Source organism: Amblyomma americanum, chromosome 11 (assembly GCF_052857255.1).
Source record: "Amblyomma americanum isolate KBUSLIRL-KWMA chromosome 11, ASM5285725v1, whole genome shotgun sequence".
NCBI classification, from domain to species: domain Eukaryota; kingdom Metazoa; phylum Arthropoda; class Arachnida; order Ixodida; family Ixodidae; genus Amblyomma; species Amblyomma americanum.
This window is the reverse complement of record NC_135507.1, coordinates 95023943-95039409: the sequence shown is the minus strand read 5'-3', so window position 1 is coordinate 95039409 and position 15467 is coordinate 95023943. Positions and strand designations below refer to the sequence as shown.

The 15467-nt window shown below is 48.7% G+C and overlaps 1 protein-coding gene across 3 annotated transcripts in view; it reads right to left on the bottom strand.

Annotated features, from left to right (window-relative positions):
• Positions 1-15467, bottom strand: part of LOC144110716 (deubiquitinating protein VCPIP1-like) — a 95220-nt gene that overhangs the window by 48925 nt on the left and 30828 nt on the right. For all 3 annotated transcript variants that reach the window (XM_077643784.1, XM_077643785.1, XM_077643786.1), the window contains exons 6-7: positions 14949-15158; positions 10157-10244 (exon numbers count right to left, since the gene is read on the bottom strand). In XM_077643784.1, coding sequence (XP_077499910.1) covers positions 10157-10244; positions 14949-15158 — 298 coding nt within the window. The remainder of the gene's footprint in view (positions 1-10156; positions 10245-14948; positions 15159-15467) is intronic.

Genomic DNA, 15467 nt, shown 5'->3' with positions numbered 1-15467 from the left:
CCAGCTGTTACGTCGTTTTCGTCCGGTCCCGGCATAGCTCCCATAGGATCCAATGTATTGGGTACCCCGCTGTTACGTTGTAGCTGTGAAAACGTTCCCGCATGATACGTCGCAACCTGGCACCCCGAACCCGGCCGGGCAACGTGCGCCAACCGCCATTTTGACGAGTCTTGGCCAGGCTTGGCTACGGAATTGGCTACAAGACCATGGCCTCCGAGATCACCCCCTTGCACGCGCGTGGGTGATCTCGGAGGCCATAAAAAGCCGCACACGAGTTGGAGAGATTGCCACTAGATGGCCACTGCCTCGTCAGCCAAAGCGAGTAAAACCCGCGGGCCCGCAGCAATCCAGTCTTTCTTGTTCGTGCGGTTCAACCCATCCGAGTCGTCCGTGTCCTTCCGTCAACAGCTACGCTGCCTACGCCTCTCGTCAGGCCTCGCTAATCCAGTCTTTCTTGTTTGTGCGGTTCAACCCATCCGAGTCGTCCGTGTCCTCCCGTCAACACCTACGCTGTCTCTGCCTCGTCGGGCCTCGCTAACACCGCGAGCGACTTGTCGTCCTTTGATGGCGTCGCGCAAGCGCAAGGCGCTTTCCCTCGAGAAAAAGCTGGATGCAGTCGACAGGCAGCCAGCGCAGAAATGAGTCGACATCGCCAAGGATCTTGGTCTGCCACCCTCGACGCTTAACAGCATCGTCTCGAAGCGTGTCGAGATACAAGGGAATGCCGCGCTCTTCGGCCCGAAAGCTAAGCAGGCTCGTGGCGCCAAGTATGGAAACCTCGACGAGTCACTTCTTACTTGGTTTAAACAAGCTCGCGTTAACAAGCCGGTGTTAACTTCGACGGCAGCATTTTGCGCGAGAAGGCGATGGAAATAGCTGACCGACTGGGCATCAGTGACTTTGCGGCGTCAAATGGCTGGATCGACCGTTTCCGGAAGAGGCACGGCATTGCGTATAAGATGGTATCCGGGGAAGCAGCAAATGTAAACTTGGAAACAGTCGACGATTGGAAGGCCACACTATCTGCCATAATTGAGGGGTATGAGCCTCATGACATTTACAATGCCGACGAAACGGGTCTTTTCTTTCAGGTGCAGCCATCCAAGTCGTTAAGCCTGAAGGGCGAAGCATGCCACGGAGGCAAATACAGCAAAGAACGATTGACGGTGCTCCTTTGCTGCAACATGGATGGCTCGGACAAGCTGAAGCCATGGGTAATCGGAAAATACCGAAACCCACGGTGCTTAAAGAACATTCGCCTGCTGCCATGTCACTATAGAAGCAACAGTCGTGCATGAATGACGGGTTCTTTGTTCGAAGTATTTCTTCGTTACTTCGACAACAAGATGGGCTCCCAGTGCAGGAGTGTTGCCCTTTTTCTGGACAATTGTGCTGCCCACCCAAGAGACCCGTCGTTTCTTCGGAACGTTAAGCTTGTTTTTTTTCCTGCAAACACTACAAGCCACTTGCAGCCGTTGGATGCCGGCGTCATAAAGAACTTAAAGCACTCGTACAGGAAGTCCATCGTAAAGCGCTGTCTGGCACGTATTGATCGCGGACAGCAGCCTACGATCGTTTCAATACTTTACGCTATGCACTACGTCGCTTCAGCGTGGACTGCAGTGAGCGCATCAACTGCACAGCACTGCTTCGCGCGGTGTGGCTTTCGCATGGACAGCGGAGAGGAAACTGCCACGGAAGCTGAAGAGACGGAAGCAGCCTCTCATGATCAAGAGCTGAGTGAAGCTTTGAATGCGCTGGGTGCCACGGGAGTCACGTATGACGACTACGTCGCCGTGGATGCTGCTGTCGTGACGTCCGAGTGTCAGAGTATCGCCGAGATCGTTGCAGACTCGATCGCGAGTGAAGCCTCAGACTGTGATGACGACGACGAGCACGAGCCGCATGATTCCGGGGAGTTGGCGGACCCGAGCTTTGGAGAAGCCGTCGCGGCTCTGGACCTCCTCCGCAGGCACGTCGCACCTTAAAGCGACGCTGAGAGCAATGCGGCTTTCCAGGCCATCGAGAAACGCGTGGCGTTTTCCAGCGAGTGGAAAAAACGGCAATCGACCATTCTCGATTATTTTAAGACCTAAGCTCACTTGATGTCGAAATAAATTGTTTCAAGGCAAAGCTGCACTGTTTTCATTAATTTTCGGAACTTTCCTCACTGTTGCGTTTTCCCGGCTGTTACGTTTTTTTTTCGCGGTCCGGTGAAGAACGTATGAACGGGGTTCCACTGTACTTGATTAGACAGCATAACAGTATCCAAACTATAATGAGGTCATGCAAAACAAAATCCATAAAATGAAAAGACTGGCAACAAAAAATAACACGATGACTAGTAAAACCTCATTCATTTGGAGTTCAAGGGACCGGAAGAAATGGCCGGTTCATCCGAAGGCCTCGGTTTATAAAATTATATATGTAACTTCGTGAAGACCGAGCGCCACTCGGTCAACGTGGTCGGAGAAATCAAAGTGATAAAACTGCGAATGACGAATGTATGTGACCCACCGCGATGGCTCAGTGGTTAGGGAGCTCGGCTACTGATCCGCAGTACCCAGGTTCGAACCTAACGGTGGCGGCCGCATTTCGATGGAGGCGAAACGCAAAGGCGCCCGTGTGCTGTGCGATGTCAGTGAACGTTGAAGATCCCCAGGTGGTCGAAATTATTCCGGAGACCTCCACTACGGCACCTCTCTCTTCTTTCACTCCCTCCTTTATTCCTTCCCTTAACGCGCGGTGTCAGATGTCCGCCGAGGTGTGAGGCGGTTACTGCGCCATTTCCTTCCCCCAACAACCAATTTTCAACATATGAGACAAGCGATAGTTGCCCGCGACAACATCGGCGACAAAAGCAAGTTGACGGCGATGACAATTCGGCTGCCACCTCGAAGTGTCAGAGATTGCAGGGGCTTCTACTGGCAACAATGGGGTACCGAATGTATGTCACGCCAATCCAACTGCAGCGTAAATCCACCTCAATCGAAGATGGCGCCTTCTGCACCAGTGAAAAGCCGATAATATGGACGATTTTGGCCCATAGGCGACTGAAGTTAGTCTAAAAAATCGAACTTTTGGAAGTCCGAAATATTCGTCACGAATATGTATGCGCTTCTATGAGGTGACTGACGGTGCCTCATCGAGGTCCGAAATATCCTAAAAGTCCGAATTACCCGTCAGCTACTGTACTTGTAACAGCTAGCTAAGCCGTCCGTGTGCATGCGAGTTCACACAAAACATTTTTTTTTTCAGACGGCGCAACAATGATGTGTGGGCTGTTGAAAAAAATACGGGCACGGCGAATCCGGGCGTGTTTTTCCGGCGCCGGTACCATCTGCCTGCTGATGCTACTGGTTCGCCGCTGCCTGGTCATTCTGCTTCGGCTACGGGGATGCCGGGGCTCACGCTAAGCAGCGAGGTAGCTTTTAAACTGCTTACAAAGGGCTAAATGAGCGAGGTGGGCTCTCGACGGTAATATATGGGCATCCCCCCCCTACAGGCGTCGGAATATAAGCAGGGCCTTGAAGCGCACCAAAAGTTCTTCGAACGACTCTCTAGACAGTCTGAAGAGCCTCAGGAATTCGAAATTGAAGTAGCAATTGCAACCACACTTTTACAGTACTTCAGAATTCAGCTGCGATCGGTTCAAACAAGTGGGTTGCAGCAAATGACAGCACGGAGTCGGTTTTCTCGTATTCACTGTCAGAAGAGTAGAACTACTCCATAACAAGGAACTATGTGATGTCCTTGTCGTCGACCATGGCTAACTCCATGGCCGACGCAAGTCTCGTCATGCACGAAAGCGACCGCACACAAAAAATACACACGAGAATTGAACCACTGAACACATCCACAGCGAGCAGACAACAAGACCTGCTTGCACGCGCTCGATTGAAAATTGTCGCAGATAAGGTACGACGCTGCTGACGCGCTGCACCTGCAGCACAGAACTGGTTCTGCACTGCGCTGGCACCATTGACACCTTTTCAGGATAGGTGCCGTGAACCAGCTCTAAATTGAATGAAGCTAAGGTCGCACAACCGTTAACCAGAATGGCAACACATACATTACCAGATTTTCCAGCCTTCCAAGCCATTCCAAGCCAGAGTCACAAATTGCCAAACCAATGAGCATGCTGTGCTTTTTGGCAATACAGTAAAAGCTCGTTAATTCAAAATCGCTTAATTCGAACCGCCGGTTAATTCGAACTGATGCCCGAGTCCCTGCAAAGCCCTATGTATATCAATGGGCCGGAACGCCCGATAATTCGAACGTACCGGTACTCACGTCGGTTAATTCGAACTAGGAGCCGGCAGCCGACATTGCTTCTCGTAAATAGAAGTCGCCTCGTAACGAGTACAATGCATTGAAAATTTTTTTTTAATATGCACAGCGACGAGAATAAATAAGCCAGCGCGCATTTTTGCACGCACGAGGCGAGCCGCCAATTTCCTTGCTGGAGCCTCCGGCGTTGTTGTTGTTGCGACTGAGGGAAGGATGAAAAGGAAAGTGCACGGGCCTGCCGATTGGCTCAGGCTGAGCCATCACCGCTGCCGCGTGCAGATAGAGGAGAGTTCAAAGATAAGAGGAAAGAAAGAAAAGAAAAGACGCGCGTCCCAACAACCGCGTACGCCGCAGCGGACGCTGGCTGAAAAAACAGATTAAGCGGCCGAAGCCGCGCTCGCTCATCGCTCGCTGCACACCACTCTCCGGCGCATGCCGTAGCAGGTTTTCTCTGACGCGCGGGCGCCGCCGCCGCCGATGCTCCGGAGCAAGCCGTTTCAGGTTTTCGTTGCGCTGCGGCGGCTGCGATCGGTGGAATGCATGAGTAGTCTTTTCTTGTTGCATTTTGCGTGAGCTTGCTCGTTTGTGTGGTATCTCGCCGCTGACGTCTCATCGACTGTGCCGATCATGGCGAGCCGTGGAAAGTACTCGGCAAAGGATTTAAAGACTAAAGTTGAAATATTGCAGGCGGTTGAACGTGGTCTCTTAACGAAGACAGCGATTGCCGAGAAGTATGGCATCAAAAAAAGCACGTTGTCTACCTACATCAAGAACAAGGACTCTATCATCGATGCTTACCAGAAGGAGATTGAGCCCTCGCGGAAAAGACTACGGACGTCGGCTCACCCCGAGATGGAGACTGCTGTCATTACGTGGATAAAGGATGTTCGCAGCAAGAATATTCCATTAAGTGGACCCATAATTGCTGCGAAGGCAGCGGACTTCGCCAACCAAATGGGCATCAGCGACTTCAATGCATCGGAAGGCTGGTTATCACGTTTTAAGGCCCGCCACGGGCTGACGTTTAAGAACGTCTGCGGAGAGGCAGCCGCAGTCGACAAAGAAACCTGCGAAAATTGGGTCTCAGGTGAATTGAAGGAATATCTTGCCGATTACCCACTCAGCGATGTTTTCAATGCTGATGAAACCGCACTTTATTTTAAGTTGCTCCCAAACAAGACTGTGAGCTATAAAGGTGATACGTGCTCGGGCGGAAAGCGCAGCAAGGAAAGAGTTACCGTGCTAGTGTGCGCGAATGTGACGGGCACGGAACGGTGCCGCTTGCTCGTGATAGGCAAAGCAGCGAAGCCTCGTTGTTATAAAGGCGTGAAGACTCTCCCTGTTGAGTACACTTCGAACAAGAAGTCGTGGATGACGCGACTAATCTTCACGGACTGGTTGTGCACACTAGACAGAAAGTTCGCGGCACAGAATAGAAATATTCTTCTGTTCGTCGACAACTGTTCGGCGCATTGTGACATCAATGGACTGAAGGCGATACGTCTGGCATTTTTGCCAAAAAACACTACTGCTGTGCTGCAGCCTATGGACCTCGGGATTATTAAAAATCTAAAGACTCTGTACAGGCGCCACCTCCTAGAACGGATTCTTGTATGCATGGAAAGCGGGAAGCCGTATGATGTCAACCTGCTCGGAGCTTGCCACATGCTGGCAACATCGTGGAACGCCGTCAAGGCAGACACTATCGCTAACTGTTTCCGCAAGTGTGGCTTCAGTGAAACCACAGAAGCCTGCTGCACAGCCGACTTTGATGTTCAAGTGGATCAAGATGATGGCTCCATCGTGCTGGACCCTGCCTACGCTGTTTTATCGGAGGGTGTGGACTTCGAGAGCTTTGTCGACGTAGACAACGGCGTGGAGACAACGGGGCCTTTAACTGACGCCGAGATTATCGAGGCTGCGTCCAGTCAGCAGCACGACTCACGCGCGGCGAGCACGCCTGACAGCGACGAGTCCGACAAAGAGGACGATCCGTTGCCTCCTCCGAGCGCATGTGAAGCAGCATCGGGACTCGATCTGGCTGCGCGCTATTTCTCCACCGATGAGAATTCGGATGCTGCGCTGGAGATGTTGGGCAAGCTGCAGACAATGCTTCTCGAGTCGCGGCGAAGAAAGCGCAAACAAATGCAAATCACCGATTATTTTTGTTGATATGCTTCGATCATTATTCTTATGTTAATAAACATGCTTTTGAAGCATAAATAGTGTCATATTTCATCATTAAGCCTGACGCTCACGTGGGTACATTTATCATTAGTTCCAGGCGCAATAATTGATTGGATATCTTTATTTCCTTTGGTGTTTGGACTCGCATGATTTTAATACCCGCAATCGCCGACCTCAAAGAGTAGTAGTGCGTATTCCTCGATAACGATCCCAGATATGGCTATTTTGGCTTCGGCCCTAGCAGCCAAATGCAATGGCCATCTTTTTTTTTTTTTTTTGCCGCCCGCTCGTTAATTCAAACTCCGCTTAATTCGAACAATTTTTCAGTCCCCCACGAGTTCGAATTAACGAGCTTTTACTGTATCCTGTTTTGATAACATACCAGCATCTACTTCAGCATCATTTCAATCTTCCCTTGAAGTGTCAGAAATAGACTACATTTCTAAATTACTACACTGTGGCACACTGTTGTGGGCTGACCGCAACGGCTACAACCAATTGCATGCAAAGGGCACTGGAAAACCAAGAAAAAGACGCGCAGCACACATCAGCCAAAGCTCCAATTTGTTTCACACACGACCATGCAGTTTTGGATTCGGACTGCTGGAGATGCTGCGACACGCCCGATTTGGTGTATCTCATCGCTCATCTCATAGAAGGTAACGAGAGGGTAGCAGCTATAGTAATTAGGCTGAATAGGAGGTACAAGCTGAAAGTGGTGCAGGCCTACGCACCCACATCCAGCCATGATGACCAGACCGTTGAAGGTTTCTATGAGGACGTAGAATCGGCAATGAATAAAGCAAAATCGTAGTACACTGTACTGATGGGCGACTTCAATGCGAAGGTGGGCAAGAAGTAGGCTGACGACCACGCAGTAGGTGACTATGGGATAGGCTCTAGAAATAGCATGGGAGAGTTATTAGTCGAATTCGCGGATAGAAATAATTTACGGATCATGAATACCTTCTTCCGCAAACGAGAAAACAGGAAGTGGACCTGGAAGAGCCCCAATGGTGAGATTAAAAATGAAATCGACTTCATACTATGCGCTAAACCTGGCATAATTCAGGATGTGGCCGTCCTCGGAAGGGTGCGTTGCAGCGACCATAGAATGGTAAGGTCTAGAATTAGCTTAGACTTGAAGAGGGAACGGAAGAAGCTAGCGAAGAAGAAGACCATTAACGAGTTAGCCGTAAGAGGGAAAGCACAGGAGTTTAGGATAGCGCAGCAAAACAGATATTCGGCTTTAACTGAAGAAGATGATCTTGATGTTCATTCAATGCACGATAACCTGACATCAATAATTACGGAGTGCGCAGTAGAAGTAGGCGGTAGGACAGTTCGAAAAGATACCGGGAAGCTATCTCAGGTGACGAAAGATCTGATTAAGAAGCGCCAAAACATGAAGGCATCTAACACTACCGATAGAATAGAACTAACGGAGCCATCAAAGTTAATAAATAAGCGCAAGGTAGCCGACATAAGGAAGTTTAATATGGAGAGAATCGAGCATGCTATAAAGAACGGAGGTAGCCTAAAAACAGTGAAGAGGAAACTAGGCATAGGTAAAAACCAGATGTATGCATTAAGAGACAAGCAGGGCAATGTCATTAGCAATATGGATAAGATAACTAACGTAGCCGAAGAGTTCTACACAGACCTGTACAGTAGCCAATGTAATCAGAGCGCTAATGAGAAAGACAGCAGTGCACAGCAATGCGTCATCCCACCAGTAACGAAAGATGAAGTAAAGAAAGCCTTAGAAGCAATGAAAAGGGGGAAAGCAGCTGGGGAGGATCAGGTAACAGCAGATCTGTTGAAGGATGGAGGGGACGTCGTGCTAGAAAAACTAGCCACCCTGTATACGCAATGCCTTATGACCTCGACTGTACCAGAAGCTTGGAAGAATGCAAACATTATCTTAATTCATAAGAAGGGAGACGCCAAGGACTTGAAAAATTACAGGCCGATCAGCTTACTATCCGTTTCCTACAAAGTATTTACTAAGGTAATCGCTAATAGAGTCAGGGCAACGTTAGACTTTAATCAACCAAATGATCAGGCAGGCTTTCGTAAAGGATATTCCACAATAGATCATATTCACACTATCAATCAGGTGATAGAGAAATGCGCAGAATATAACCAACCTCTACATATAGCTTTCATTGATTACGAGAAAGCATTCGACTCAGTGGAAACCTCAGCAGTCATACAGGCATTGCGTAATCAGGGGGTAGAAGAGCCTTATGTCAAAATACTGGAAGATATATATAGCAACTGCGCAGCTACTATAGTCCTCCATAAAGTCAGCAATAAAATTCCAATAAGGAAGGGCGTCAGGCGAGGAGACACGATCTCGCCAATGCTGTTCACTGCATGTTTACAGGAGGTATTTCGAAGCCTGAATTGGGAACAGTTGGGAATAAGAATAAATGGAGAATACCTAAATAATCTGCGATTTGCTGATGACATTGCCTTGCTGAGTCACTCAGGGGGTGAACTGCAAATCATGATCAATGAGTTAGACAGGCAGAGCAGATCGATGGGTCTAAAAATTAACATGCAGAAAACCAAGGTAATGTTCAACAGCCTAGCAAGGGAACAGCAGTTCACAATTGGCAGCGAGAGCCTAGAAATTGTGCCGGAATACGTCTACTTAGGGCAGGTAGTGACAGCTGATCCAGATCATGAGAGGGAGATAACTAGAAGGATAAGAATGGGCTGGAGCGCATATGGCAAATTCTCGCAGATCATGAGTGGCAGTTTACCAATTTCCCTCAAGAGGAAAGTGTACAACAGCATAATCTTACCGGTACTCACCTACGGGGCAGAAACGTGGAGGCTAACGAAAAGAGTTCAGCTTAGGTTAAGGACAACGCAGCGAGCCATGGAAAGAAAAATGATAGGTGTAACGTTAAGAGATCGGAAGCGGGCAGAGTGGGTGAGGGAACAAACACGGGTTAATGACATCCTAGTCGAAATCAAGAGAAAGAAATGGGCTTGGGCAGGGCATGTAATGCGAAGGCAAGATAACCGCTGGTCCTTAAGGGTAACGGAGTGGGTTCCAAGAGAAAGTAAGCGTAGCAGGGGGCGGCAGAAGGTTAGGTGGGCGGATGAGATTAAGAAGTTTGCAGGCAAAGGGTGGATGCAGCTGGCAAAGGATAGGGTTAATTGGAGAGACATGGGAGAGGCCTTTGCCCTGCAGTGGGTGTAGTAAGGCTGATGATGATGATGATGATCGCTCATCTCGTCGTTCATCACTCAACAGCAACAGCTAACACAGCAAGCTACTGAAGCCTTCGAGTTCAACACTTACAAGCAAGCCGGGTACAAATCTTGGAGGTTATGCAGTAAGTTGCCGCTAACACAGAAAGAGAGCCCCCTCCCTCGTTTACCAGGCCTCGCACCTCGCGTGTCGATTTTCCCTCTCCACATCTTGTCCAAAGAGGCAACGCAGCTTCGTGGGAATGTTTTTTCGTTCGCCACGTGTGCAGGCCCCCCCGGCGCGGCAGCGTATGATTCAAATTAACAGGCTATGTTTTAGACTCCAACAGACCATGTCGTCCAGTTTGAATTACCCAAAAATTTGAATTAATGAGGAGCGAATTCACGATTTTTCACTGTACGAGAGCACCAACACAATAATGAACTAAGCAAGGAAAAAGGCGTTCCATACCTCTTGCAACAAGTGCAATGCTCCAGGGTGTTCTTGGCTATCACCGGCACCAGCTCGTCTTTCTCCCGGCTGTACCAGCAGGTGACTCCTGCAGCCAAAGAAGCAAGAGGCTCCAATAACTGCCACCAAAAACTGGACCATCTTTATCATTGAAAAGCCGAGCTGAGTCCGCAGCATGACAAAGGTCGCTTCCAACAACGTCTAACTGCACCCATCTTGCACCAACTAATGTCATAATGCCTGCTTAAATACAGTAAAACCTCGTTAATTTGAAATCGCTTAATTCGAACTTCCTGTTAATTCGAACTGACAGCCGGGTCCCGGCAAAGCCCTGTGTATTTGAATGGGTCAAAACTCCCGATAATTCGAATATGCCGGTATCCACGTCGGTTAATTCGAACTAGGCGCCGATGGCTGGCATTGCTCCTCGCATATAGAAGTCACCTCGTAGCAAATACAATGCGCTGAAAATTTAAAAAAATGCAGATTGATGAGAAAAAAAATAAGCCAGCACGCATGTCAGCACGCACGAGGTGAGACGTGAATTTCGTTGCCCGAACCAACCCTCCGGTGCATGCCGTAGCAGGTTTTCGCTGCCGGAGCGTCGAAGCATTGGCTTGTCTATTTTTGGCTGACGCGAGGTCACGCGGGTAGCCGCCCTACCGCGGGCGCCGCCTATGCTCCGGCCACGGTGGCTCCGGCGCAAGCCGTTGCAGCAGGTCAACTAAAGGACTACCTTGCCGATTACTCGCTCAGCGATGTGTTCAATGCAGATGAAACCGCGCTTTATTTTAAGCTGCTGCCGAACAAGACTGTCAGTTACAAAGGCGACACGTGTTCGGGCGGGAAGAGAAGCAAGGAAAGAGTGACGGTGTTGGTGTGCGCAAACGCGACTGTCACGGAACGGTGCCGCTTGCTAGTTATAGGCAAAGCAGCGAAGCCTCGCTGCTTTAAAGGGCTAAAAACTCTCCCTGTTGATTATACTTTCAACAGAAAGTCGTGGATGACGCGAGCAATTTTCACGGATTGGCTGCGCACACTCGACAGGAAGTTCGCGGCACAGAACAGGAATGTTCTGTTGTTCGTCGACAACTGTTCAGCCCATTGCGACATCAGCGGACTGAAGGCGATCCGTCTGGCATTTCTGCCGAAAAACACTACGGATGTGCTGCAGCCTATGGACCTTGGGGTTATTAAAAACCTCAAAACACTGCACAGGCGCCACCTCCTAGAGCGGATTCTTGTGTGTATGGACAGCGGCAAATCGTACGACGTCAATCTCCTCGGAGCCTGCCACATGCTGGCAACATCGTGGAATGCTGTCAAGGCGGACACAGTCGCGAACTGTTATCGAAAGTGCGGCTTCATTGAAGGCCCAGAAGCCTGCAGCCCGGCAGAGCTGGATGCTCAGTGTGATGACTCCGTCGCGCTGCACCCTGCCTACGCTGCTTTATCGGAGGGTGTTGACTTCCAGAGCTTCGTAGACGTTGACAGCGGCGTGGAGACATCGGGGCCGTTAAGCGATGCCGAGATTATTGAAGCGGCCTGCGGTGACCAGATGCCGCACAACTCCGGCGCGGCGAGCACAGCTGACAGCGACGACGAGTCCGACAGAGGCGACGATCCATTGCCACCCCCGAGTGCATGTGAAACAGCGTCAGCACTCGATCTGGCTGCGCGCTACTTCTCCGCCGATGATAATTCGGACGCTGCGTTGGAGCTGTTGGGCAAGTTGCAGACGATGCTTGTCGAGTCACGGCAAAGAAAACGAAAACAAATGCGCATCACCGATTATTTTTCTCTTTGATATGCTTTGCCAATCTGCTGTTAATAAACATGTTTTTGAAGCATAGTGTCATATTTAATCATTAAGCTTGCTGCTTACGCGAATGCATTTTGATGTTCGCTCCAACCGCATAAACAAATTAACTTTATTTCCTTCGACATTCGGGCTCTATGATTTTAATTCGCGCAATCGCCCGCCGCAAATGTGTAGTAGCGCGTAGTAAGAGATAACGATCTCAGATATGCCTGTTTTAGCTTCGGCCCGTGCTGCCGGGCGTGATGGCCGCTTTTTTTAGCGCCCGCTCGTTAATTCAAACTCCGCTTAATTCGAACAGTTTTCCGGTCCCCCTCGAGTTCGAATTAACGAGGTTTTACTGTATAAGCATCAGGTTCGCAAACAAAAGTGGCTTTGGTGTAGCATTTGCTGCATTCGCCAGGTTCTGATCGACCTGCCAGGGGAGAAATCCGATAATCTGGGAAATAACACTGCGTGACTTTGTCAAGATCCTAGAGTTGTCGTAATCCCTTTATAGCACCGATGCTAATATGACACGCTTCTTGAAGCTTTGGAAGTGAGAATAGAGAAAAAAACTATGTGTTGCATATACTATTACCCGAGCCCGGTGCTGCTTCAAATGTCACACTACTCACTATGAACGTTCAAGGGGACTGTCAGCAGCTGTTTTGTTTTTTTTTGCGCAAAGAGCTGTTTGTCACAATCCAGGTGACTGGCACCAGAAAGCAGTCCCCCAGCATTCCACTTACGATTGCATGCACACAGAACATGTATCATGTCTAAATTTCTCATGGAGAGAGCATGACAGAGTGCAAATGAGTTACAGACACCGATTCATGCACTGCTCGCCGCATGACCAAAGAGACCATGCGGATTAATAGACGTAAACTAACTGATATCGATGCGGAAATGCAATGCTAGCGTGCACCTGTGCAGCCCCTCGCTTTCCCGCCTATCTGACCTCAACAAACTTGTGGAAACTAAAGCCACTTCCTTTCTTCTGCCTTCTGGCTCAACCAACTGCACCATAATTTATTGGCATGCCGCGAATTATGTTCAAAAACACACAAGAGTGGCAAACCGAATGCGGACGGCCCCACATTATGCCTATGCAACGAAAGTTACAGTCAATGCCACTGCCATCACATCTCCGTGGCATCACGGCTGACGTTTGTCTACAGATAGCACCACCACACCATGGTCTTTCAGCCCGCCTATCACTCCCGCTAAGCGGGGCGGCCACTTCAAACATGGCTGCCACATGGGCAATGATGAGGGGTGCTGTTGTAAGGGGGGCTTTGGATTGGATACACCTAGGGTTCATCAACATGTGCTAACATCCCACAGCCCATGGGGTTCATGCCTCCACCGGAAGGCAGCCGCCCCAAGAGAGATCGAACCCGCCCTCCTTGGGCTCAGCAGCTGAGCCACAGCAGCAGGTTTTGGCACATAACCCTCTACCCAGCGATCCTATGGTCACAACCAGTGATCCCCATTAATAGCAGCCACAGTTTACTATGATGATATGTAAGCGGCTAAGACTACCACAGGGATAGAAATGTCTGTGAATGCAAGTTTAAAAAAGGGTGAAAACCGGTCTTACACAAAAAAAAATGTAATAAATGAAATTACAATTCCGACACCTTCAGGCTGCATGTATTTTTGTGTGTCAATTCTAAATATGTCATTTAATTTAATGTAAAACAAGTCCTTGTGGACTTATGCAGTATGTCATAGATGATTTCTGCCGACAGTTTTTAAGAACGTTTGCTGTAGGGAACTTGCTGCAATGCAATAAGGGTAAAATTACCATCCTGCCTATCAACAGAAATTGAGTACCGGGTTTTGAAGTTGCCTCTTCAGAGATAAAAAGTTTGTCTTTCTGTTTCTGGAGTGGCAACTTTAGAACCCTGTAACTCAACTTATATGACAAGCACAATGTTAATTTTACCTTTATAACATTCCATGATGTCAAGAAAAAGCAATTGCATGCATTTTAGCAAGTTCCTTGTGCAAAATTTTTTAGAAGCTTCTCAGTAAAAAGTTTTATAACATATTAAATAAGTGCATAAGCACTAGTTTTGCATGAAATTAAAAAGCAATCTTGAATCTGCATACAAAAACATAATGCCTGAAAATTTTAGTGCCACGACTATAATACTATTTTTTTTTTAAGGCCAGCTTCTCTGCTTAACTGTTCGTTGCCCACTCAGCAGTATGAGGTGGTTACACAAGGCCTCTAAACTACAGCACTGAACAAACGCTCCTCAGTGGTGTAGAGGTAGTGGTGTAGAGGTGCTTATCATATAAGTTGAGTTACAGGGTTCTGAAGTTTCCACTCCAGAAACAGAAATACAAACTTTTCATCTCTGAAGAGGCAACTTCAAGACACGGTACTCAATTTCTGTTGATAGGCCGGATGGTAATTTTACCCTTATTGCATTGCAGCAAGTTCCCTACAGCAAACTTTCTTAAAAACTGTCGACAGAGATCGTGTATGACATATTGCATAAGTCCACAAGGACTTGTTTTTATGTTAAATTAAATGACATATTTAGAATTGCCACACAAAAATACATGCAGCCCGAAGGTGTCGGAATTGTAATTTCATTTATTAAATTTTTTTTTTTTGTGAGACCTGTTTTCACCCTTTTTTAAACTTCCAGCCACAGACATATCTATCCCTGTGTTTTGCGCATGGTAGAAGGGCAGTAGTTTGGTTCCCACCCGACCACCTTTTTCTTTTTCAGCAAGTGCTTTTATTTTTTCCGAGACACTTCGCAATGGTGGTTGGATGATGTCACAACCCTCTCGGCCAACGAAACACCACAGATGTCGTGACCTTGTCGACCAACGGGTCGTTTTCGCGACATGGACGGATGCCAGCTTTTTCGTGAATAGGACTTATCACACTAAAATACGCCGACATAGGGTTGGCATGCGGACCGCGCACCACAGAAGCTTGGCATGCAAAGCGCACAGAGCACATACCATGTTGCCGGAAGTTGTACAGCTTGTCCGGCAGCAGGGTCCCGACGTTGCTTTGCAGCTGTGCGTAGAGGAGGCCGCCTGGCCGGAACCACTCGGGAGACACGTGGTGCTCGCACACAGTGTTGCATGTCAGGCAGCGGTAGAGGCGCCGCTCCGCCACGGCTTTTTGTGTTGCCCGCACCACCAGCAGAGGGTGGATGCCCACCACGCCTGGAACAACAGACCAACAACTGAGAGCGTAGCGGACGCCGCTGCACACAAGACTGCACCCCAACAGCTTGTGAAGGGACACTTGAGGACAGCTTCTTATAATTCTTGTTGGTAGCAAAAACGGATTTCAAGGCTCTTTCTAGTTAAGTTAATGCCTGATTGGCAGACTGCATATGGAACATCTTTTTCTTCCCATGACTCAATTCAAATTCATGTTGTTAGCACCGAAAACAACCTTCTCATTACTCAAGCAAGAGACTATAGTGCAGAGTAGACAGGACACAGAAGAAACGAACAACACGAGCGCTA